The following is a 27,288-nucleotide window of genomic DNA, read 5'->3' on the forward strand; positions in this document are numbered from 1 at the left end:
GACTCTGCATGTGTACACTCACCTGAGCTGATTCTGCATGTGTACACTCACCTGAGCTGACTCTGCATGTGTACATTCACCTGAGCTGACTGTGCATGTGTACGCTCACCTGAGCTGACTGTGCATGTGTACACTCACCTGAGATGACTGTGCATGTGTACACTCACCTGAGCTGACTGTGCATGTGTACGCTCACCTGAGCTGACTGTGCATGTGTACACTCACCTGAGCTGACTGTGCATGTGTACACTCACCTGAGCTGACTCTGCATGTGTACACTCACCTGAGCTGACTGTGCATGTGTACACTCACCTGAGCTGACTCTGCATGTGTACACTCACCTGAGCTGACTCTGCATGTGTACTATCACCTGAGCTGACTCTGCATGTGTACTCTCACCTGAGCTGACTCTGCATGTGTACACTCACCTGAGCTGACTGTGCATGTGTACACTCACCTGAGCTGACTCTGCACGTGTACACTCACCTGAGATGACTGTGCATGTGTACACTCACCTGAGCTGACTGTGCATGTGTACACTCACCTGAGCTGACTGTGCATGTGTACGCTCACCTGAGCTGACTGTGCATGTGTACACTCACCTAAGCTAACTGCATGTGTACACTCACCTGAGCTGACTGTGCATGTGTACACTCACCTGAGCTGACTCTGCATGTGTACACTCACCTAAGCTGACTCTGCATGTGTACACTCACCTGAGCTGACTCTGCATGTGTACACTCACCTGAGATGACTGTGCATGTGTACACTCACCTGAGCTGACTGTGCATGTGTAGGGAGGGGTCAGGAGGACTATGGGTATGGGCAGCTGTACTGGCAGATACTTCCACAGTCTTGCCCCCCTGTCCCTGTCTGTGCTGATGGTGGGGCACACTACCCTCTGCAGACATGGCTATGTACCCAGATGCTCCTATCTTCATGTAGCTGCACATTAATGATTTAATAAAACAGCGCTGGCATTTTCACCAGACAGGAGATCAATGCAAATCTGATAGTCCAGATATTTAGAAAATGGCAGAAAAATGCCAGGATAAGAGCGCGGAGCTCAGTCATCGCCCCCTCCCAGCCGCAACCACAGAAGAAGCTGAGAATGACTGCAATGTCCCTGAAAGCAACCTTCCAATCTATCAGGCCCTGGCATGGGGTAGACTGCTGTATCTGCTGCTATAGGGGGTGACTGGAGCGTGGCACAGGCAAAGGCACCACTATATGATGGGCTGTGCGCCTCCGAACAATGGGCACATTATCAGCACTGTCCCAGGTGTCTCTGTTATATAGCAATGGGCACTGCCTGGCATCTGAACGGCTGGATATGCGAATGTTGGAAGGCAAAAACTACATATATACAACATTTACAAGATGCACTGTGGTGGAGACACATGGTACATGCTGGTGTTGATACGTGTGCTGCACTAAAGTCAATGGTGATTGTGTTGCACTATATTATATGTATACAGTGACCCCACCAGCAGAATAGTGAGTGCAGCTCTGGAGTATAATACAAGATGTAACTCAGGATCAGTAATCAATGTAATGTATGTACACAGTGACTCCACCAGCAGAATAGTGAGTGCAGCTCTGGAGTATAATACAGGATGTAACTCAGGATCAGTACCGGATAAGTAATGTAATGTATATACACAGTGACCCCACCAGCAGAATAGTGAGTGCAGCTCTGGAGTATAATACAGGATGTAACTCAGGATCAGTACAGGATAAGTAATGTAATGTATAATGTACACAGTGACCCCACCAGCAGAATAGTGAGTGCAGCTCTGGAGTATAACAGGATATAACTCAGGAGCAGTACAGGATCAGTAATGTAATATATGTACACAGTGACCCCACCAGCAGAATAGTGAGTGCAGCTCTGGAGTATAATACAGGATGTAACTCAGGATCAGTACAGGATAAGTAATGTAATGTATAATGTACACAGTGACCCCACCAGCAGAATAGTGAGTGCAGCTCTGGAGTATAATACAGGATGTAACTCAGGATCAGTACCGGATAAGTAATGTAATGTATGTACACAGTGACATCACCTCTTATGTAGATGACTATATAAGTTAATGGTGGAAGGATATGTATGAGGGAGGGGGATTTCTATAATCCATGTAACTACACCTGCAGAGAATAGTACAATTTGGAACAATTCTTCCTCGTTTTTCTTTTATCAGAATAAGTTTATTCATCGTGAATATTTCAGTAAGAGTATTAGTGACAAGGGTATCTCGAGCCTCCAAGGTTAAATGGCACTTAGAGGAAGAAAGCCGGCAGTCTTGTCCTTCTTTGAGAATATCACATCCCTGCAGTCACGTCTTCAAACCTCTTAAAATCAGTCTTAGTCTGAGTCACCCCGTTCCCTGAGGCTTCCAGATTAGAGCCGTCTACAGAGCATGAAGAGCTACAACACGGCTAGACAGGGTGAGGTGAGGGGAAGGTGGCATGGGGTCACGCAGGACACCAGGTGTGTGGCTGTGTCTTCATGCATTGGTGTGATTGCATTGATTTCATTATCACAAGATGACGTCCATTGGGAAAGAGCAACGTTATAAACAATATAGGCGAATATTAATAACGCTAAACAGATGTAGCAGAGCTGAAACATCAAAAGAGGTAAAAGTACAAACGTGTACATTTCTGTAAACTAGTTTTCCCCAAATTTTGGCTCTCTAGTTTTTGCAAAACTACAATTCCCATCATGCCTTGCTGCACTGCTGCCTTGGAAGCAGGATGCTTGCAGAAAATAGTATAGTCTGAAGACCAAAAGGAGAGCTAATTGGACTGGAGAGAGTGTAGTACTTTGCTTTTCCTGTAGGAGTGCTGTAATGAAAACAAGCAGAAAGCCATCAGCTCAGCAGCCACGATCACTGTGATCAATGTTCTGATACAGTGAGGACCCATGTCCCTGATCTTAGTCTGTCCTAAATGGACATTTTCCATCCCCAAGCACCGTTCTTGTCGCTTCACCTGAATGAATGCAGCGTGTAGCGTTTAATTGCTTAATCAGAGCATGTGATCATGCGGAAGACATGACAGCCATGCAAAAAATTCTCTATTAATATACTCTGTTTGTTCACACTTTCTAGTATAGATTGACATCGCTGGCTTGGTGATGTATAGGAGGAAAAAGAGAAAGTGTCGTAGTGAGCGATCCTTTATGTAAGAATAAGATTACATTGTGAACCAAAGCTATGGCCGCCCTGTTATTATGAGATCATAGAGAAAGATGTGGAAACAAGACTCTGATTCATTGCCTAAGTTCTATGGCAAATATTTACGGCATAAGTGATGTGTGTCCTAACCAGTGGCGGACATATCACTTGTGCAGCCTGTTCAGCTGCAAAGGGGCCCGGACCAACAGAGGGGCCCACAGGGCTCAAACTCAGCCTAGCAAGCCCCTCCGCTGCCCCGGACCCCGCCACATAGGTGATATGTATTGTCCTGTCACCCTCGGCCCGCTAGTGCCGAGATTCCAGCAGCCGTGGCCCGCCCCACATACCACACTCCTCAATTGGATACATGAGCCACGTACGACAGCGGTGGCGCCACGCTCCTGCCCTGGGACGTGTGCACCAGTTACATCACTTGGTGGTTCGCCATCGTGGCATTGAGCATCCTGATGACCTGGAGGACCACTGGGGAGAGAGGTGGGGTGTTGTATGTGGGGATGGGGGGCAGCCAGGATGGGTAATGTGTGGGGATCAGGGGCAGCCAGGAATGTGGTGGCATAGTTTGCTTATAGGGGGGCCCAGGAAAATTTTTTTCACAGGGGCCTTATGCAGTCTGTTTCCGCCCCTGGTCCTAACCAAGGTTCATACCAGGTAGATTGTACCTGGGGTGTAGCTATAGCGGGGCAGGGGTAGCTGTCAATCCAGGTCCAAAAGCCCCTCTGCAACCCAAGAAGTATTATAAATGGCAGAAGGTAGGTGGTGACCCCCTTATTTTAAGGGGGACCAGGACCTGCAAGTTGCACATTTAGATCATCCCAGCTTCTAGATCATCTTTATCAAAGCTGTGTGTACCTGGCCAATGGCGCCAATATCTTACTGACATATATCTGCATGTGTAGCCATTTACATGCATCTTATTTAGGTATATCAGTATGTATGTGTATCTGGAGATGTATGTGTATGTATCTATGTATATACTTATGTATTTGTTCATATTTTATGTTTATCTGTGTGTGTGTATATATATATATATATATATATATATGTGTGTGTGTGTGTGTATATATATATATGTGTGTGTGTATTTATGTATGTGTGTCTTTATATATGTATCTGTACGTTTGTATGTGTGTAGATACAATGCATTCAGACAGTCTTCAGACCTTTTCACTTATTTACATGTTGTTTTGTCGCAGCCTTGTGCAACGTTATTCTGCACTCAGTACCCCATAAGGAGAATGTGAAAACAGGAATTTTTGCTATTTTATTTCAAAGCCAAAACTAAAATTTCACATAGACATAAGTATTTAGAGTCTTTATTATGACAGGTGACATTCAACTCTTGCTCCTTACATCTGGAGAGATTCCGCCTATGTCTAAATAAGGTCTCAAAGCTGACAATGTATATCATGGCAAAGAATGAGCCATGAGGAGGAAACAACTGCCTGTACAGATCAGAAACAGAACTGTGTGGAGGCAGAGATCTGGGCAAAGGAACAAAACCATTTAAGCCTTCATAATTCTTAAATGGAACAACCTGGACTCTTTCTGGAGCTGCCGTCCCACCAAACTAGGTAATCGGGGGAGAGGTGACCATAAACCAGTGGTCACCGTGGTTGAGCTCCAAAGATCCTGAATGTAGATGGGAGAAACTTCCAGAAGGTCAACCATCATTTCAGCCTCCTCCAATTTGAGCTTTGTTGTAAAGGGGCCAGAATTAAACCGCTCCTCAGTAACAGACACATGAAAGCTGCCGAGAGTTTACATATAAGCAGCTATAGGACTCTCAGACTGTTAGAAACAAGATTTTCTGCTCTGATGAAACCAAGATTGAACTTTCTGGCCTCATTTTCAATCGTTATGTCTGAAGAAAACCAGGCACTGCCCATCACCTGCCCCGTACCATCACTACAGAAGCATGGTGGGGGCAGCATCATGGAGGTTGGAGGCAGGGAGACTGGTTAGCGTTGAGGGGAAGCTGAATGGAGCAAAGTACCGAGATATTCTTAATGAAAACCTGATCCTGAGCCTCTTGGCATCAGATTGGGCTGAAGCTTCACCTTCCAACAAGAGAATAACCCTAAGTACATAGACAGACAACACAGGAGCCTCTTAGGGAGAACTCTGTGAATGTCCTTGAGTGCCCCAGAGCCCTGACCCCAATGGAACATCTTTACAGAGACCTGACAATAGCTGCACCACAACCCCCCCATCCAACCTGACGAGAATCACGAAATCCAGTTGGAAACCTTGTGGCCTCATAGCCCAGAACCTGTGCTTAGTTATCATTGAGCAGAATGATGGAGGAATAAAGGGGCAACATAACAACATATGAAAATAATGGAAGTTCTGAATGCAGCGTGTATGGATATATGTATATGTATCTCTTTTTCTTTATGAATGAGTGTCTTCCTATATGTATCTATGTGTAAATATCTGTATATAGTATATATTGTATATACTATATACTAGTATATATCAAGTTGTACATGCATCTGTATAAATGCCCATAACCATGTATGTGTCTTTATGTGTATGTGTTACCAAGGCCTGTGTAGTTGATCATCATGTGTGGCCCTCTGATGGAGACAAAGGCCACATTGGAGACACAACCTTTGGGGTTATTGAGGTGTCGGGCCCCCTCCTCACATATGGTACGGTCAGGGACCCTCCTTATTTGCTTAGCTGCTGTCTTGGCTCGGTGCGGCACACGTGATGCTGATTCTGGTTGCTCTCCCAGTTGCTGGAGTGACTCATTGGCTATGAAAGCAATGATACGAGCTGCCATTTATCAACGCTCTCCTGCACATCTCTGTGTGAGTCGAGAAATCACATCGCTCTTCCTTGCCCAGAGCTTCTCCGCAATTACAAACATCTCCGATTCTGTGTTCCGAAATGAGTTTTTCCCAATTGTGAGCTTAAATCCTGTTGATATTTATTGCGGTTTATTAAGCTAATCTAGAGGAATGATGGAGGCTCCATATAAGTGTCAGCTTCACGTTGCGATAAAGGATTATATTAGTTTTCTAAGCGGCGCCGTCTTTCATCTTGTTGCTGGAGTTTAGCGCGGCGTTCTGTAATTTCATTTCCATTGTCATCATAGTTCTCTCAATGACTCAATCAGATAGATGGGCCGGGCGGGGGAGCCAGAGAACTGCAACCAAATATCACAATGTCACAGTCCGGGTATGCGGCCCTTAAAGGGGTTATCCAGCACTACAAAAACATGGCCACTTTTCCCCCTCTCTTGTCTCCAGTTCAGATGTGGTTTGCAATTAAGCTCCATTTACTTCAATGGAACTGAGTTTGAAACCCCACCCAATCTGGAGACAAGAGAGGGGAAAAGTGGCCATGTTTTTGTAGCGCTGGATAACCCCTTTAAACCTTCTATGATATCTCCAAGGGCCCAGCACCTCATAGGCTCTACAATATAGTAAGTCCTTGCCAACAGTCCTGATATTGGTGGAACAAACCTGCAAACCAGGACACAAAAGGAGAGGGGTCCTTGCAAACCTCATCCAAACATTGCCATTTTGTAGGCATCTCCATTTGTTCCTATGGCTGGGCTTAATGGAGATGGCCAGGCTTAGAAAAACATGGCCGCTTTCTTCTAGAAATGGTAACCACTCTTCTCTTCAGTTTAGGTGGAGCTGCAGCTCGGTTCCATTGAAGTGAATGGAGCTGAATTGCAATACCACTAATGCCACACACAACCTGAGAACATGGGCGGTGCTGTTTTTGCAAGAAAGTATGTGTGCTTTTTCTAATCTTGAATAACCCCTTTAAGTGACCATTTTTTATTATAGAAATGTTGGAAGGTAAGGTGTATACCTGTATAACCTTATTCATAGCATCGCTGATCATGGTTGCCAAGGTTTGGAGTATATTGGGATATTCAGGTGCCCATTATCATGATCACTGTATATGCCAGGGGTAGGGAACCTTGGCTCTCCAGGTGTTGCAAAACTACAACTCCCATCATGCCTTGATTTGCACGATAATCGTTCCATGTAAACGCAGCATAAGTCAGGAAAAACTACAACTCCCATCATGCCTGGACAGCCAAAGCTAAAGCTTTTACATAGCTTTGGCTGTCCAGGCATGATGGGAGTTGTAGTTTTGCAACAGCTGGAGAGCCAAGGTTCCCTACCCCTGGTATATGCTTTATACCCCCTACATAGAATATATTCACCATATATATATTCACCTGACCAGAATCTGTCTCTAGAAGTATACACAAAACTAGAGAAAACCTAAATGTAGGGGAAAGTTATACAAACTGTTGCTAAGGAAAAGTATATTAGTTTCCCATAGCAACCAATCACAGCTCTGATTCTTCAGCAGCTGCTGTTGACATGAAAGGTTCAAGCTGATTGGTTGTTAAGGGCAACTGCTCTAATTTTCCTTAGCAACAGCTTTGATAACTCTCTAGCGTATTATGGGCAAATTTTTGTGTGGGTTTAAACATGAGAGAGGAGAGATGTAAGACACTTTCTTATAGCAAGATTGTCTCTGTTACCCATAGCAACCAATCACAGCTTAGCTTTCAATTCTCATATTGCTCTGGTAACATGAAAGCTGAGCTGTGATTGGTTGCTATGGGCAACAGAAAGAATCCTTCCAGCTGTTGCAAAACTACAATTCTTATCATGCCTGGACAGCCAAAGCTAAAGCTTTTCCTGTCCAGGCATCATGGGTATTGTAGTTTTGCAACAGCTGAAAGGAAGTTTGACACCTGAGGCTAAAGGGGTTATCCAGCCAAAAAGATTTTTCTTTCAAATCAACTGGTTTCAGAAAGTTATATAGATTTGTAATTTACTTCCATTTAAAAAATCTCCAGTCTTTCAGTACTTATCAGCTGCTGGATGTCCTGCAGGAAGTGGTGATTTCTTTTCAGTCTGACACAGTGCTCTCTGCTGACACCTCTGTCCGAGACAGGAACTGTCCAGAGCAGTACAGGTTTACTATAAGGTTTTGCTGCTGCTCTGGACAGTTCCTGTCTTGGACAGAGATGTCAAGAAATCACCACTTCCTGCAGGACATACAGCAGCTCATAAGTATGGGAAGACTTGAGATTTTTAAATAGAAGTAAATTACAAATCTATATAGGAGGAGATACATTATTTTAACTCTTAATATCCCTTTAAATTATGCCTCATCCTCTCTTCTGGCAGAAAAGATTTGGGTGTCTGGTTTCCCCTATCCAGCAATCATCCTTCTCTGAGGAATGGGTTTTTCATTCTCTAGTATATATAAATGGCTGACTGAGAAGATTTTCTTCAACAAGTGAGAGCAGGTCACAGTAACTTCTTCTTCTGCCATTCGGCTGACAGTAAAATCCTCGGGAGATTTGGTGACGTCACAGGGCGCTGTACGCGTGGCACAGACGACTCCTCGCAAGAGTCCGGTTCCAATCGCCGTCCTGTAGGGATTGAGTCAGTTCTGCGTTCCGCACTGCTGACCGGTTCACTGATGAATTATTCACGTTATTCGGTGTCTTTTATTTATGGCGGTAATGGATCACTTCACTCTCACAGCGGAGGAAAAAGTCTCATCACTGGCTTCATGATTGCTCTCCGTATAAAAAAGGGGGAAAGAATAGAGTAACCCTTTAAATTCTGCTGCCGTGTCCGAAAGCACAGATATAATACTCTGTTAAAAATCTTTTGCTTTCAAATCAGCTGGTTTCAGAAAGTTATATAGATTTGTCATTTACTTCATAAAAATCTCAAGTCTTCCAGTACCTATTAGCTGCTGTATGTCCTGCAGGAAGTGGTGTTTTCTTATCAGTCTTACCTTATCAGCAGCTCTCTGCTGCCTCCCCTGTCCGAGACAGGAACTGTCCAGAGCAGGAAACGTTTTCTATGGGGAGTTACTACTGCCCTGGACAGTTCCTGACATGGACAGAGGTGGCAGCAGAGAGCACTGTGTCAGTGCACCACTTCCTGCAGGACATACAGCAGCTGAAGAATGGAGATTTTTAAACAAAAGTAATTTACGAACAAATGTAACTTTTTGAAACCAGTTAATTTAAAAAAATGCTAGAGTACCCCTTTAAGGCTAGGACAACACTTGTCGACTCTTGGTTGTATTACTTCGTCATGGATCATCATGGGAACATACCCCAAATCCATATAAATAGATGAAATAAACTCTGCATGTGTGAACATACCCTTACACAAAGCCCACTGAAGTCAATGAACAATACACAACACACAAACAGGGGTTGATCTAATCATGTGACCCCGTGGCAGGTCGCTCAGGTCATTCACCTTACAGAGTTGACGCCTCTTCATACGACGTCAACATCTGTGATCTGCGCGGAGACGACCTAAATAAATGATGATGTCATTAGCGTGTCTTCTCTCTCGGTTCCTTTGATCCTATTTTTACTTCTCCTCATGGACTGATTGAAGTGTTAACTCTTTGTTGTAACATCTTTATAGCAGTAATGTACATAAATAAGCAGGTCGATCCATCCATAGAATACTATGTATATTAAAGGGGACCTCTGACTACAGTGGGGGGGGGGCTCTAATTCGGGATCCTCATCTATGAGCCAAAGAGCAGCTAAAAGAGCGAGGCTCTGGGGGAACTGGTGCATTATATTAGGATCCTACTGATTTCAAGGCAAAAAATGTAATGCTTTATCCCTCCTGTGGTGGCGCTGCAGGGAAACGTAAAACTTACTGCTGGGTTCCTCTACAGATTGGAGATGATCACTTGGGATCTCCACGGGAAGAAGCACTGTGATCAGTTTATCACTGGGAGACCCCCCCCCCCCCCCCCAAAAAAAAAAAAAATACCTCTTATCCAGTCCAAATGGATAAACTTTGGGGACTCCAACTTGTTAAAGGGGTTATCCAGCGCTACAAAATCATGGCCACTTTCTTCCAGAGACAGCCCCACTCTTGTCTCCAGCTTGGGTGGAGTTTTGCTGCTCAGTTCCATTGAAGTGAATGGAGCTTAATTGTAAACCGCACCTGAACTGGAGACAAAAAGAAAGTGGCCATGTTTTTGTAGCACTGGATAACCCCTTTAAGTTTGAAAGACCGTCATATAATACTACTATTATACTATATACTGTTTTTTTTTTATGCTGTAGGGAATAATCATGCATGTAGTGTGTTTGCCCTAAAAAAAAAAAAATAGGAGACAAATAGTTAACATATAAGGCCTGCTCAACACAAAGAGCTGTGTAACACCACATCACTAACTATCCCTATTCTATTGATAATAAATCACTTTTAGAACGGCTGTCTGGAGAGAGACGTGGACAAACCCATTTCATTAGATTGTATTAGGGTGGCACCTGGTGGTGACTGTTGGAATTGCAGTCCTAATTTTTTTTTTTTTTTATTTCTCGTTTTACCTATAATAATATATATTTTATATATTTTATAATAATATATTTTATTGCGATACGTATGGAAAATAGTCATATACTGTGATAAAAGTAAAAAGTTGCATAATCACTGACTGCTACTATGTGAATTTTTTATATTGTTTGTTATATTGTTTTTGCAACAACTGGAGAGGCAGAGGTTGGGGAATGCTGCTCTATCCTAATCCTAAAGCCTCCTATATAGGCAGACCTAAGATGTGGGTTTAGCTGAGCTAATTTGCATACTTTTTCCCCTTGGTGCATTGCTTGTAAATCTCTTTATATTAACTAGGTCTCTTCAATAAAAATCAGTATTCCCCAGAGCTCTATCTGAACCTCCAAGGAGTGTGGATTCTTACTGCTAAAGGCAGGATTTTATTTCTAAACCATGAGCGCCCCCTGCTGGCATCTATAGCACAGTACAGCTGAAAAGTGCAAATGATGAAGTTATCACAATGCTCTTTTATTTAATGTGTCCTTTTCATAGTAGTACTGAAACTATTGTTGTATGTCAAGGTCCACATTGTCAAACATTTGATCCTTATCCACTTTTAACCCCTTCCGGAGATTTGACGTTTATCTACATCATGTCTGGAAGTGAGTATGAAGTGAATATATGACAGCTGACACCTATTGGCACTATCTGGGATCAGAGATAGCGCTAATCTCAGCTGTTTAACCCTCTAGGTGCTGCAGTCAATAGCAAACATAACATCAAAGCACCAAAAGTTCAGGTGTCGATGACTATAGGGGGCGATATTGTATTAAGTTATAAAAAAAAAAAAGTTACAATTCATATGCTGTGTGCTGTTAAATAATCCATGTATACACCAGTATCCATGTTATAGAGATATAATTTATTTTGTTGTGCTTTTTTACAGTTTTGATGTTGAAAATGGCCCAGCCGCAGGACGCAGCCCCTTGGACCATCAGACCAGCCCGGGCTCAGGACTCGTTCTTCACACAAACTTCCCAAGTCACAACCAGCGGCGGGAATCCTTCCTGTACCGCTCGGACAGTGATTATGACTTATCACCAAAGACGATGTCCAGGAACTCCTCCGCCGCAAGTGAGCAGTAAGTCACAATGGATTCCTCGTAGTAATGTAGTCCCTGCTGATCCTTCCCCGATCCTCATCACAGTCCACTACTGGCCATTGTCCTCATTCATACTAGTCTTTAGTTACTTGCTTGTAGTAGATGTTGATGGGAAATGGAAAATGTCTTGGCCCAAAGCTCTTCAAATGGCCTAGCAAACAAGAGGAGACAGGAATGGGTGCTGTCAGGATGAACTAGTCTCAGTGAATACCCTTCTCTAGCTAAAAGACAGACTAAACAGATAGAGGGGAGAGGCCTGGATGTAGGTTTGCTGTGCTTGGTTTCCACCTAGAAAAGAGTTGAAGCTGCTTGAGGGAAGGTCATGTGACCATATACCTTACATCCTCGACATGTGACCACTAGGGGAGATAATTAGACATAAGCGTAACTTGAGCACGCTCAAGTCCAATCATTTGGCGTTTATATACCGGTAGCTGAAGAAGTTGGATGGAGCCCTAGGGAGTCCAGGAAAACATGGATACATAAGCTGCGTCCATGTTTTCCCAGACTCAGGGCTCCATCCAACTTCTTCAGCCACTGGTATTCAATTGCTGAACAACTGGACTCGGCATACTCGGCATAAACGAGTTGCACTAATCTCTATTGATAACACAAATCAATGTTGACTCTTGCACAGCAATGATAGTATGCATTAGATATGATAGATGTGCAATACTGGTTATTTCTAGCAGTATATAAGTATACACAAGCATAAGCATATACAAGTGAACTTACAGATCAAGATACTCAGTAGTTAGGATATGGGTACAAGGACACTGCAGCTCCATCTTACCACTTTAGAGGATTCAAACTCGCAGCCCTCCAGCTGTTGCAAAACTACAATTTCCATCATGACTGGAAGCAAAAGCCAAAGCTTTAGCTGTCAAGGCATTATGGGAATTGTAGTTTTGCAATAGCCGGTGGGCTGCGAGTTTGACACCTGTGTATAACTCTCTCCTTCTTCCTCCATCTTCCGTCTGCCTAGCAGCGCTCTAATTCTTCTTCCATCATGTAACAGTCTCTTTCTCTTCCCTCTGTCCTCCCCTCTTCAGTAAAGCACTCCCCTTCCTCCATCTTGTCTTTCTCTCTCCTTTTGGACTCCGCAGTAGTTAACCCTTTGTCTCCTTGTGCTTACCATCCACTTTACTGTAATATTTTCTGACTTCTGATTTCTTCCTCTTTCAGACACGGCGATGACCTGATTGTTACTCCATTTGCCCAGGTACGTGCCCTGCCGTTCTGCGTCGGCTTTTACAATGTGCAGTTTTTACTTCTAGAATTTGATAAAATTAGTGAACTTTGTAAAGTATCAGGAATAAGAAAGCAGCGATCTGATTGGCTCCAGCTCATCCATTGTATTCCTGGCTCACACGCCTCTGTCTCTGTTGCAGGTATTGGCCAGTCTACGCAGCGTCAGGAATAATTTTACGTTATTAACCAATCTTCAAGGAGCGCCAAACAAGTAAGTGGGGCGGGGGGGGGGGGAACTTTTATTTGCCTCTGTTGTAGAAACTAGCACATTGAGGAGTAATACAAGAATATACATAGTCCTGCTCACACAAATGACAGACATGTTACTTACTTATTGTTTTAAGGACACAGTGGATTTTGGTTTGAAAGTGTCGCTGTTGTTATAAAAAAAAACTTTGGACGTGTCAGAGAGAAATGACAAACCAAAAATGCCCAGCTTACCCATACCCCTATTCACACTATGCAGGTGCACACTACCATGGCTAAAATAGAGACAAACACAGAAAAGTGCAACAGCAACCTACAAGTGCCAGGGCTTGCCATACCCCCCCCCCCCCCCCTTCGTATACACGATATAGATATTTGAAGTGGAAAAACTGCAGTTTCTTCATTTCAAATATCTATATCATGTATATGGAGGGGGGAGGAGAGTATATATAGTAGGTTGCTCTTGCATTTTTCTATTTTTGTATGTCAGAGAGAAATATGAAATGTTTTTTGATTGTCCCGCTTCTTAGTGTTCAGACCGGGGCTGATCATAAGAACAAGCAGGGAGAGGAACAGACTACCGTACAGTCCGCTCCTAGCTCTGTGCCAGTGAAGTCAGCTCGATCTCACAATCGGTAGAGTGTTCAATTTTAACATATCTCTCTGATATGTCAAAAGTTTTCATAACAAAATTAAAAAAAGTTATTAAGATTTATAGATTACTTCTATTTAAAAATCTCCAGTCTTCCAGTACTTATCAGCTGCTGTATGTCCTGCAGAAAAAGGTGTATTCCAGTCTGACACAGTGCTCTCTGCTGCCACCTCTGTCCATGTCAGGAACTGTCCAGAGCAGTAGCAAATCCCCATAGACTGGACAGTTCCTGTCACTGATAGAGGTGCCAGCAGAGAGCAGTTTGTGAGACTTGAAAGAATACACCACTTTCTGCAAGACATACAGCAGCTGATAAGTACTGGAAGACTAGTTTTTTTTTTTTTTTTTAAATAGAAGTAAATTACAAATCTATATGACTTTCTGACACCAGTTGATATAAAAGAAAAATAAATTTCACTGGAGTACCCCTATAAGTGGACAGTTATGGCTGCAGTTTTAAGGGAAACTTAAAAGATAATGTATTCTTCTACAGTAGCTGAACTATGGTACATGACTTTCTCATGACTATGCTCAAAAGAAACAGTTAATTTAAAGTTGGCTCTACTACATCTACACACATTATAACAAAGCAGCTTCCTGACTTGAATTGTCACATCTTGAATCTACATGTTCTAGTTTAAGTTATTAATTTTATAATACAGCCACAATTTACATTGTAGTAACATTACCCCCCCCCCCTTTATGGACAGTGGTAAAAGCATTAAAGGGGTAGTCCACCAAAAAATTTTTCTTTCAAATCAACCGGTGCCATAAAGTGCCAGAGATTTGTAATTCACTTCTATTAAAAAATCTTAAGTCTTCCAGTACTTATCAGCTGCTGTGTGTCCAGCAGGAAGTGGTGTTTTCTTTCCTGTCTGACCCAGTGCTCTCTGTTGCCTCCTCTGTCCATGTCAGGAACTGTCCAAAGCAGGAGCAAATCCCCATAGAAAACCTTTCCTGCTCTCCAGACTGGAAATAATACAACTTCCTGTTAGGCATACAGCAGCTGATAAGTACTGGAAGGCTTGAGATTTTTTAATAGAAGTAAATTACAAATCTCTGGCACTTCATGGTAGCAGTTGATTTGAAAGAAAAATTTTTTGGGTGGACTACCCCTTTAAATAGGTCTTATGTATTGATGCACTTTGTCCACTAGATGTCGCTGTCTGACCATGTAGATTTATATGAAACTGCAGTGTGAGGCATAGAACAGTGAGGCAAATGTCTGTACATCTCAACTTTAGTGTAAAATGCACCAAAGTTTGACATATTTGCATCCAAGACACATCGATTATATTTTCTGTGAAACATGCAACAAAGGGTGCGAGTTTAGGTGAAAGGATGTGGCTTAAAATGCCAAAAGTTTTGATTGGACATGGTCTGAGTGTGCAGAACTAGGGGGAGAAACACGCAGCCATGCCAGCTCTCTGCACACAATAGGAAATGGTCCCATAGACTTTCTATTGAAGTCTATCAATATTACACACACAGAGCTGGGAGAGAAGCACAGATTTTTTGCAGACACAGAACTGAAAATCTGTGTATTAAAGCCAATTCCATTTCCACAAACCAACATGTCACTTTTTTGGCGGATAGCGGAATACGCCGGCCCATAGAATGGTGTCTATGGAGCCGGCGGAAAGGCGCGCGGCCGTGCGTGTAGACATACTGCGGAATTCCGCTGAGTTTATCCGTGAGAATTCCTCAGTATGAACCCACCCCGAGGCTATGTTCACACTACGTAAAACTACGGCCGTAGTTCTCGCCACAGAACTACGGCCGTAGTTTTGCAGTGTGGACAATGCATTGTGTACAATGGGATCCCGGCCGGAGCGTACACACATCGTATGCGCTCCGGCTGGGATCTGTGCGGCGCGGAAAAAACTGACAGGTCAGTTTTCTGCGGCCGGAATTCAGTGAATTCCGGCCGCAGAAAGACCTGCCAGTTCACACAGTGAAGCGAGCGGCTCCGGCCACTTGCTTCACTGTGGGCTATGGGAAGCTCTGATGCGGGCGCGCGCTGATGCACCCGCATCAGAGCTCCGCGGCCGAAAGATCATCCAGCCGGGGTCACTGAACGTCCGGTCTCTTACGTAGTGTGAACATAGCCTCATAGTGTAAGTCTATGGAGTCTGACTCTTTTTCTCACACACAGCAGGGAGAGGGTACGCTGCAGCTGCGGTCCTCTCCCGACTCATTCTCCCAATTACTGAGGGTCTGAACACTCAGACCTGGACCGATCAACTTTTGCTGTGTCCCTGTGTCATGTCAAAAGTTGTTTTTTTTTATAACAACAGGCGCACTTTAAGCCGCAGCTTTGTAATAGATGCCATCTTTTAGATGGCTTTACTACTAAGCCAAAAATGGGTTATTGAAATTTAAACAAAAAAACCCCAAAAAAACTCAGTCATTATCTACATTCAAAAAGACTTTTGCCAGCCCCCCCCCCCTCCTCCCTCTCATTCACTGCTCATTATCAGGAAATCTCGACTCTTACATCAGTCGAGCCCTGTGTAACCTATGGAGAGGGGAGGAGGGAGATTAGTCGGCAGCAGAGAACAAAGGATTACACAGCAGGACCTGTGTGAAAGCCGGTATTCAGAGGTCAGAGAGGTCAGAGGAGATAGCCTGGTGATGTAGCTGTAAATTAACTCTTTGTTGTCCTGTTTTGGTGCCTCATCTCCCTCCACCCCTCCCCTCTCCATAAGAGAACCATGAAGACAGGGGGGGAGAGCTTCAAACTGCTTTTTCATGATAAAAATGCATTTTTCGTCTAATAAACCCAATTACAAAGTTTCTTAAAATCACCTGCAAAAAAAAAATTAAACGACAGTGACACTAATTTTTTTTTTAAAAAGTTTCTTCCCTACAACAACGGAAAAAGCTTACTGCTACAGGGTTTCCTAAGCAAAAAACAGAAAGTGCACCAGATTCACTTGTATTCCTCAACCTACCGCTCTCCAGTTGTTCAAAACTACAACTCCCAGCATGCGCTGACAGCTGTTGACTGATCCTTTGGCTTCCTAATTCAGTGATCGCAAACCTTTGGCTCTTCAGCTATTGCAAACGTACAACTCCCAGCATGCCCTGACAGCCGGAGGCTGTCAGGGCATGCTGGGAGTTGTAGTTTTGCAACAGCTGAAGAGCCACAGGCTAGGTATTCACTGATAACCTATACTGTATAGTAGATTTGGCAAACGTTTAGGGATTTGGGCCTCTCTGAGAAGTTTTCTGCCTCTCAGACCTCCCGCTGACTTATCCTACATCTCTGTAACCACCATTCTGACCGTCTTACACTGTGGGCATGAGCGGCTGGCATCCGTCTGCCTCACTGGAGCCTTCCCATGACGTGTCCAGGGTCAGACATTCACCCCGCATCTGATGAATCTGGGTCCTTGCCCTAAATTTCCACTGTTCGCTTTTTATCCATTGCGAAAGCGTCCAAAATCATCAGACGCCTCCAGATCGGAGGCTGCCAATATATATGCCATCACCTCCGTAACCAGCCGAGCGTGGAGCGCACAACACATGCACGGCAGGAATGTATATTGCCATCCGTTTCATTTGCTTTGGCATTAGCTGGGCTGCGGATGGTTCCAGTCATTAAGGCCTCTATTCATGCCGGGGCTATGGGGGATTCTGTGTGTGTTTGCTGTCCTTGAATGGACTCCTGAAGGGGGGGGGGGGGGGGGCAGGGCCGTGTGGTTTGGGGCTGAAAGCTGCATTCACTTCCCGTGATCAATGCAACGTTATATACCCCGAGCGGCACTGGATCAGGTTTACTTGTTGTGGGATTACTCTGCACTGTGATATATGTATCCGCTATCTACCTCATAGTACATCAGACACTGCATGCGGTATACGCCGTCCATTAGGGTAATGTTGCAGAAAGTCCACAGCATTTCTGCAGGTAAATCCCCAGCGCCAAATAGGCCCCGGATCATACAGATTTGGAGAGGATTATTTTAAAGGATTTATCCAGTGTTAAAAAAAAACATAGCTACAAAAGCAGCGCCACCCCTGTCCTCAGGATGTGTGGGGAATTACAATTCGGTTCCATTCACTTCAACGTCTTTTTTTTTGTCTGCCTGCTTAGATGGCCTTAGTTGCTTCAAAAAGCCCCCCATGTAATACGAGGCCAAAACGCGTTGCACCTTATATATATTTTTTATATCCTATATGGACATATTAAATTTTACTAACCAAGGATTGATGACTTCCAATTGCGGTGATTAATGCTGCACCTGAATACTGGCAAGGATATGCACATCACCGAGATTTTATAATCACCCGCGCCCCTTTTTGAAGATCGTACTTCTCTCAGGTCAGGGGACGATTTAGATTTTTGCTAAGATGGCCGACATTTTTGCGCCAAACTACCATCATTTTATGGAAATTACGGGCATAGTAATGTTGTGGGAACATAGCCCCAAACTGAGGACAAGTGGCGCTGTTTCTGAAAGCAGCCATGTTTTCTAAGCCTGGAAAACTGCTTTAAGGGCCGTATTACATGACCCAATCAATCAGTGCTTGTTTCCTGAGCCTATTACATGGCTCAACCCTTGTGCAGCCTTCATACAAACCTGTCCATGCTCCCCGATGCTTCTACCTGCTCCCTGGTACCTTCCTCCCTGTCCCACAGATGCCGCGAGTACTGCAGAGCCGGCCTCTGAAGTAACAGGTCACTCAACCAATCACTGGCCATGGCCTATCACTTCAGAGGTCGGCTCTGCAGTACTTGCCATGGAGCGGGTAGAAACACCGGGGAGTGTGGACAGGTATGTATGAACTTTATTATTTTCTTTACAATCATCAGCTGTTGGCCATGCATCACTATTACACGTAGCAATGCGCGGTTGGCGGATGATGATTTTAGGTCTGGACCTAAAGACATGATCAGTCAATGATCATTGTCATCGGCTTATAGTTGTCTTTAATATACAAAGCAATGATTATCACTCCTAGTAAAAGGGGCCCTAATGCGGATCTGCCAGCACATTAAAGCCAATGGAGAAATCCACAATAAATCACGCCAGGTCAGTACTGTACATGACCCCCATTCTTATCCAATTGGGCCCTCGCACAATGCTGGTTTTCTTTGGCGTTTTTACCCCCCTATAGAAGTCTGTGGGGATAAGATGGCAAAGTTTCTGTGAAAAAAAAACAGAGAATGCAGTCCCTGCTACAATTTTCATAAAACTGCAAATGTACTGAAAAAACACCAAACTGCCCTGAAAAAAATTAAAGGGGTTATCCAGCGCTACAAAAACATGGCCACGTACTTCCAGAGACAGCACCACTCTTATCTCCAGCTTAGGCAGGGTTTTGCTACTCAGTTCCATTGAAGTGAATGGAGTTTAATTGCAAACCGCACCTGAACTGGAGACAAGAGTCGTGTTGTCTCTGAAAGAAAGTGGCCATGTTTTTGTAGCACTGGATAACCCCTTTAATAGCAAAAAATGTCATTTGGATATTGCATTCCTTCCTGTCCCCATTGACTCTCTCTCAGCACAGTGTTTCTGAGCCAAAAATTGCCATGAGCCTATTTGGGTGTTTTTGGTGGCCTAAAGACCGCTGATTTTCTGTGATGTAATCAGTAAGAGACTAGGGGGGGGGGTCTAGGGCTCACCTGTAGGATTGACTTGGCGTCCATCCAAACGTTACGTGCAAGAATTACCTGTTTTACCCTTTTTAGGCCCTCAGGATGCAGCAAAAGCACAATGGGGGAGATTTATCCAGCAGTCTTCATGTCCGTAATGCGGGGGTTCCATCTTCCTAACTGACTTCAATAGGGAAGTTATCTGCAGTGTTGCGGATTTTGCAGCAGAAACAATATCCACCTGCCCACAACAGCATCGTTGGCCCCGTTGGTTGGCCGACGTAAAGGGGGTGGGGTCTAGACCTTTCGGCCAGCCTGTTCCAATGGCCGGCGAGGGGCGGGACCAACTGTGGCGTTGTGGGTGGGGCTAAGTGGTGCTAATGCCACGAGGCCACGCCCACTTAATACAATCTGCAGTTGATAAAAGGACACTTTACTTGAACAAACACCATGACGTATGATATGAAATAAGGTATGAAAAACTCTAAATTTACCCTTTACACCTGTGTAGAGCTGTCAGAATACACAACGGGGTGACAGTGTCACTTTAAAGAGAATCTGTGAGGTCCATATGAGGTACGGAGCTGTAGAAAGGTGTGGGGGAAAATACAATATAAGTGACAGGACCTTTAAGTCCAGTGTAAATTTTTATAATCTTCTTTTTCATTACCAGCTGAAGTGTCACAGAGGCGGAGCAGAGCCACAGCAGCACCTCCTGCTCTGACTGAGTGACATACATGGCAGTGCGGCCGCTGTGACACTTCAGCTAGTAATAAAAATGATGATTATAAATAGAGTGATTATAGTGCAATTACATCCAGTAACTCACAGGAGGCGTCTTCTCTGCATGAATTGCAAGTGACGTTTTTGCTGAAGTTGGTCGCTTTTTCTTTCTCGGCTATCATGAAGACTTCTCCGGCCATGACTTCTCTCTGTAGAATCTACCGGACAAACAATTTTAGGCTCCTTGCTCCAACATCATCCACATCTATATACAAATTGTATTGCTTCACACAGTAACCTTGCTCCCTCTGTGCCCCCATATAAGCAGTTAGAAGTTTCCACTTTCTAACATCCCCGTATAGAATACCCCCCCCTTGTAACATCCCTATATAAAGCCCCTCCTTTTGTAACATCCCCATCCCCTCCGCTGCTGCGGCTCGCGGCAGTGTGTTCTCCTCGGTGGCGCGACCAGGAAGTGACGTCAGCCGTCAGGGGTGGGTTATAGTACATGTGCCTGCACACAGCACGTCTGGTACACAGAGTGGTATTTTAAAGGGGCAGAGCAGCCCCTAAGTGCGCTAGGCAAGGGGGAGACGTGGGGTTCACCGCAGGAGGCGGACGCTGACCGGGGAATATGCCGCCCATCCCTGAAATAGCTAGAGTGAATAGCGGCCAGCCGTGCTGTTCTCGACTGTTACAGAGGGCCGCCGGTCCCACTGCATACTTGCACCTGTGGCAACGGCCCTGGCCCTATAGAACATTCGAGAACAACGCGGCCGGCCGCCATGCTATTCACTCAGCAGCTCTTCCAGGGTTCAGATGGGTGGCGTATTCCCAGGTCAGAGTGGCCGAGTGAATAGCGCACGCTGTATAGGGCCGCCGCCGCAGATGCAAGTATGCAGTGGGACCAGCGGCCTATGGGTTGGTAATCTTGACAGCCCAGCAGGCATTTGCCCGGTCTGCCAGATTGCCAATCCGGGCCTGGTGGTGGCAGACTGGGCAAAAAGTCGCAAAAATTTAGCATAACCTGCTTGTGAACAGTTTTGTAATTTTTGTCCAGTCTGCAGATTTGGGCACCTCTGGTATTTAGTGTAAGGGCCGTTTTACACTTCCCTATTAATGCAGTAAGCGAAGACCGACCTGCTAGCTCGGCGCTCGCTTGTGTAGCCTATGAAATGGTGTGCCTTTGAAGCTTTGAAACCCTTCTGTGAAGTGGCAGGCAACTCAGCCAATCACTGACTGAGATGGGACAGCACTGTGGCTGTAGTCAGTAGGGGATGCGGGGGAAAGCCAGAAGGACACTGGGGAGTGTGGACAAGTATAATCGTTATTATTTTATAAACGTTATTTATTTTATGAGTGACATCTGCCCAAATTGGCATTATTCGGCAGATAATCGCTTCGTGTAATAGGACCATAAGCAAACATTTGCAGGACCATGTGATTGGCGCTTGTTTGCTGTACGCTCACATGGCGTGATCAATCATGTGGCCCATTCAATGCATTGTCGGCTGCACATAACTCGTTACACAGGGCGATTTTTGGCTGACAACAAGCTCTTTCTTACAATGGGAGGAATTCCAATTCCAAGTATCAAGAGATTTCTAGTTACCAGTCTTAGAGAATGCAGAAAACCTCCATATATCAGATTGTAGATGCAGCCGGCAATCCATCTTCATGTACATGCATTTCGATGACACGTGCACTGACATTACATAACCAGCACCTACAGCAATGTAATACCACCATCTGCCCCTGCACGGAGCTCTCCTCACACACAACCGGCAATGGCATTGTACACTGAATAAACAGATGTCGACGTGTTCCCCTTATACGGTTATCAGTCACATGCAGGCAAAACGTATTTATGCATCGTTCATGCTGATTTCATACAACCAGCTCCTCACTATATGTATGGCTCAGGTCCATAGAGCAGAGGCCGAACTGGGAATTCTGAACAGGACAATGAGCTGACCTCTAGAATTAAAGGGGTTATCCAGCGCCACAAAAACATGGCCACTTTCCTTCAGATACAGCCCCACTAATGTCTCCAGCTTGAGTGGGGTTTTGCTGCTCACTTCCATTGAAGTGAACTGAGCTTAAAGGGGTTATCCAGCGCTACAAAAAAATATCCACTTTTCCCCCTCTCTTGTCTTCAGTTCAGGTGGCGTTTGCAAATAAGCTCCATTTACTTCAATGGAACTGAGTTTGAAACCCCACCCAATCTGGAGACAAGAGAGGGGGGAAAAGTGGCCATGTTTTTGTAGCGCTGGATAACCCCTTTAATTGCAAACTTCACCTGAACTGGAGACAAGAGTCGTGTTGTCTCTGAAAGAAAGTGGCCATGTTTTTGTAGCACTGGATTACCACTTTAACACTAATGGACTGAATCCTCGAGCAGTACGAGACTGTTCACACCTTGTTTCTATGATGAAATGATGGCAGTGCCTGATCTGACAATAATGTGGTCAATCATGTTTCTTGGTGTTTGTGTTGTCTAGCATATTATTGTGTCCTCTATTTTTGTTAATATGAATGAAGACTTAGGGCCAGATATATCAAGGCTGCAGTAGACGCAGACCCCTAAAACAAGTCACAAATTTCTGCCGGCTCTGTGTTGTGTTGCTCATGTGGGAAGGGGGGGAGGGTTGCACAGCATGGGGAAAAAAGGTGTGCCCCCCCCCCTTCCCCTCTGCGCCAAATTTAGTACAATTTATGTGTACAAGTATAGGTACAGGGAGGGTGCCCCCTCGTAAGAGAGCAACAGAGTGCTCACTAAAAAAAGTGCCTGTAGAGTACCCACTCATAAGATAGCCAGCAGAGTTCTCCCTATAAAAAGTGTCTTTAGAGTGCCCATTCATAAGAGTGCCAGCAGAGTTCTCCCTCTAAAAAGTGCCTGTAGAGTGCCCTCTCATAAGAGCGACACCTATAAAAAGTGCCTGTAGAGTGCCCTCTCATAAGAGCGACACCTATAAAAAGTGCCTGTAGAGTGCCCTCTCATAAGAGCGACACCTATAAAAAGTGCCTGTAGAGTGCCCTTTCTTAAAACTGCCAGCAGAGTGCTCCCCATAAAAAAGTGCCTGTAGAGAGCCCTCTCATACGAGTGCCAGTAGGGCAGAGCAGAGTGCCCTCTCATAACGTAACAACAGTGCCAACGTAGCACTTGCCTTCACGCAGCTATAGAATTAAATTATAACTTTCTGACTGCCTGCAGCCACCACTAGGGGGAGTATCTGTATGCATGCTGTATGCACTGTACACAGTGAATCTCTGTCATTGTGAGGGAGACCTGGACTATACAGGTGAGTATGATTTATAGCTAATATATAGTTATAACACTAGACCAGACAGCTTGTGAGCAGGGACCAGGAGAATGGAGAGGCCAATCCTTCCCTGTAAGGACCACCATATTGTTTCCTTTCTCCAATGCCCCAGTAACGGTTGTATCAGTCTTTTATGTGGTTTGTGCCCTCCTAGGACACAGTGTGTGAGAGCGTGAACCAACAACAGCAGGGGCCCCGTATTGGTTCTTGCTATGGGATGCCCTCAGGCAAAGTCACATATCCACCTGTCTCATACTTTCCCATCACTGTGACACAAAGAACAATGGTCTCTACAGTCAGGACTTCCAGTATGATGGATCTTACAGGAGAGGCCTTACGGTTAGGATGAGGTAAACTAAAAAGTCCTAACTGCAGATAAATAACAAAAAGCTTTTCACACAGCAGGAAGACGATGGCAGATCACGTGGCGGCCGGACAGTCCTTACATTGTTGGGCTGCCATTGCACAACAGTCGTCTGCACGAGATGCTTCAAAAAGAGATGAAAGTGTTTGCAAACTGGGAGTGTATGCTAATAATCCAGCTGTAAATCTGGTGCATGTAGGTATACATACTGGTAGAAGGGTCCTTTTCCATGCACAGATAAATCGTTTAAAGCGAATGTACCATCAGTACATTCAGTACAGTAAAGTTTTCACGTGGATAGAACGGCGTTGGCGTGTGGAAGACTGTGCCGTGGTCCTTTTCTTTTTTTTACCGCGGCCCAGTTTCCACTTATGGCGCCGTTCTATTCCCGGGCTCTGGCCAGGGGTGAAGCACTGGAGGCGGGCAATTGATTCTAATGGAGCTGCATCATAGAGGGGCGGGGGTTCCTCCCAGTGGGGGCGGGCCATTGATTCTAATGGAGCTGCATCATAGAGGGGCGGGGGTTCCTCCCACTGGGGGCGGGCCTCCAGTGCTCCGGTGCTTCACCCCCGGCCAGAACCCGGGAACAGAACATCGCCGTACGTGGGAATCTGGCCGCGGTTCAAAAGAAGGACCATGGCACTGGCGCCGTTCTATCCATGTGAAAAACTTAAAGCAAATGTACTGATGGTACATTCGCTTTAATTGCTTGTTCAGCTAAGGACAAGCGAAGATGTTTTATTTTAAAACATAGGCATTTAGACAAGATAAATTGTTATAAAAAGTCGTTAATGCGATCGTAATTGCGTTCATATATATTCTGTGGATATTCGTAATTACATTTGTAACTATATATACTGTCACCAATGAGTGTTTACACTGAAAGAACAATTGAAGGGCCTCTTACCCGGGTCGTACAATCATTAAATCGTTCGAATGTAAGCGATAATCTGGTGTAAACGCGGCATCAAGCTACAAACGAAAATTGGGCCCTATTACACGGAACAATTATTCTTTGAAAATTTGCTAAAACGATCGAAATGAACGATTATCTGTCCGAGTAATAACACCCAACGATCAAACGACGAATAAAAAATCGTTAATTTTTGTCTTTTAACATGTTGAAAAGTTACCGTTGATAGTTTGCTGATCGTTCGCATATTTGTTCATGTAATAATTCGTTCACCGCTAAAACTTGTTGTGTGGGCTGTCCTGAGGAACGATTAGCGACCATATAACGATGTGAAAACGATCATTCCTAACAGTGATCACTGAATGTAATAACCTCAGAATCGTTCGCTACAAAATCGCTAGTTATCGCCAGCTAACGATCGTTATAGCGAATCTTTGAACGATAATCGCTACGTGTAATACGGCCTTTAGTTAGTATGTCGCTGATCGCATCTTTTGAGCCGACTTCAAAATCATTGATAATCATTCTCGTCTTTTAGTGTAAAGACTGATTGCTCATAGTATATAGATACGCAATTACGAACATTCACTGTAGATATACGAACGCAATTACGAATATCCACAGAGCGATTTATCTTCTGGTCTAAATGCCTATCATTCAAAAGAAAAAAATCATCACTTGTTCGCTAAACAAGCGATTAAGCGATGTATCTGTGTGTGGGCGATCAACGACATACAAACAATTTTTCATTCGTAGTTTGAGCATTGCCGAGTTTATACCAGAAGATTTTCGCTTCAATTTGAACGATTTAACAAATTTTTTGTGCGATAATCGGCCCATGTAAAAGGGAATTTATGCTTCTTTCGATGGAAGGTCTGGAAGTGCTAGAATAATGCAAAATCTAATCTGAATGTGAGAACTCTGGTTCCTTGGCGTATGCGTAATGTCGAAGTAAAATAGCTTTAGCACTGGTATGGCATTACTAGGAGCGGCACACCATCACAATAACTTTATTTATTGCTACTTTTTAGAAAAGTCTTTTTGCCATTTTCCCCAAACTGGGATTGTCCATGTATAGTCTGCCATATGCATCCATTTTCTATGCCAAAGCCCCCTCCAATCTCTGCCGTTATCAGGCGCACACTTTCCACTCTACCGGCCATTGCTCATAAACAGTGGCATGGTGCCCGCTCCAATACATGATGTGCAGCCGCATACCTCCAGCTTATCTCCATCCTGAGTGATAATCCCACCCCAGCGTGTGACATACGAGCCGCACATGATAACAGATACTTGTCCCATCCACTTGCCTTGTTGTTTGACGCCTCGTTCAGTGTAAATGTTGTATAATTCATTTCTATTTTCCCTTCTCTGCAGGAGATCTCCAATGTCCAACCATCCCCAGATCTCCAGAGTTAATATACAAGGTCGGTACCCGCTTTATTTCTCACTTTCTTATCTATATATATACAACTTATTGTTGTAAGTGATACTGTCACATCAAGAGCTGCATTTATAATGATGCTTGTTTGCTGCCACCTAGCTGCACAGCTTCTTATCTCACTGCAGTCCCTGCCGGTTCAGTGTCTATAAGATGCACCTTCTGCCTATGCAATGTTTTGCTGTGCTCATACATGGAGAGCCCTGTAGGAAAAAAAACGATGGGTGCAAGTGTGGTGAACCCCCGGTGATGTTGGTTGGAAGAACAGCCGGTCACTTGCTAAGTGTTGTAGTGTGACACCACTCCGGTGGTGGATGGCCAAGATACAGCCGGACCTTGATATGTTGTCACGTGACGCCAGTGCCTGGTGGGCACACAGGTGTGATGGTACGCCTGCTTTTATGTTACAAGGCCGGTTGTACCCTTTTCCCCTGTAGTCAGTGTCCTGCTGGGTTGCAACAGGGTCCCTTGGGGTTATGTCACAGAATGCCATAGTGGTGTAATGACCCTCCTGGATAGTAGGACCCGCCACCCACAGAAAGGGGAAACGTCCCAAGGTTGCGATGTGTGCTGTGTCGGTGGTGGTGAATAATCACAGACTCTTGGAATAAAGTTGGTTTACTACTTGTAAAGGTGCAGCATGTAATATAGAAGTGACAGTATAAGGTTCCTTTACGTAAAGTCTCTGAAACACACTTGACAAAGTTCCAATAAACACTTGATAATAGAACGACCAGATCTGTAGGATATAGTCGTGTTGGTTGAGTTGTACCGAGTAATACAAGAAGGAAGGTAGCAGAGAGGAGGATGCCGTGAGAGTCTCAACCCATGTAGTAATGTGCTCTGCCGGGATGTTGGAGGATGAGGTAGAATACTCTTCACACCACCTTATGCCCACTAGACTCGGCTGAACCTTCCTAATGGGTGACACAGGCCCCAGACCTTGTTAGCTGGAATGAGCGGAATGCTGAGGGTTCCCTGCTGACACCCGCACTGCAAGACAGAGTTCCTAGGCTTACTGCTACTTTGCTCTGTCCCGGGTCTGTGGCTCTGTTATGGCTATTGTTCCGCACTGTGACTTCTTGTCCTCGGTGTGGGTTGAAGTTATCTCTGGCTAGTCCTCTCTTAAGAGGAGTT

At 44.6% G+C, this 27,288-nt stretch overlaps 1 protein-coding gene across 2 annotated transcripts in view; it reads left to right on the top strand.

Moving 5' to 3' along the window:
- Window positions 1-27,288, top strand: part of PDE4B (phosphodiesterase 4B) — a 226,194-nt gene that overhangs the window by 105,266 nt on the left and 93,640 nt on the right. For both annotated transcript variants that reach the window (XM_069981385.1, XM_069981386.1), the window contains exons 2-5: window positions 11,463-11,657; window positions 12,864-12,900; window positions 13,070-13,140; window positions 26,088-26,137. In XM_069981385.1, the coding sequence (XP_069837486.1) occupies window positions 11,463-11,657; window positions 12,864-12,900; window positions 13,070-13,140; window positions 26,088-26,137 (353 nt within the window). The remainder of the gene's footprint in view (window positions 1-11,462; window positions 11,658-12,863; window positions 12,901-13,069; window positions 13,141-26,087; window positions 26,138-27,288) is intronic.

The sequence above is a fragment of the Dendropsophus ebraccatus genome, chromosome 8, assembly GCF_027789765.1.
Source record: "Dendropsophus ebraccatus isolate aDenEbr1 chromosome 8, aDenEbr1.pat, whole genome shotgun sequence".
Lineage (NCBI taxonomy): Eukaryota > Metazoa > Chordata > Amphibia > Anura > Hylidae > Dendropsophus > Dendropsophus ebraccatus.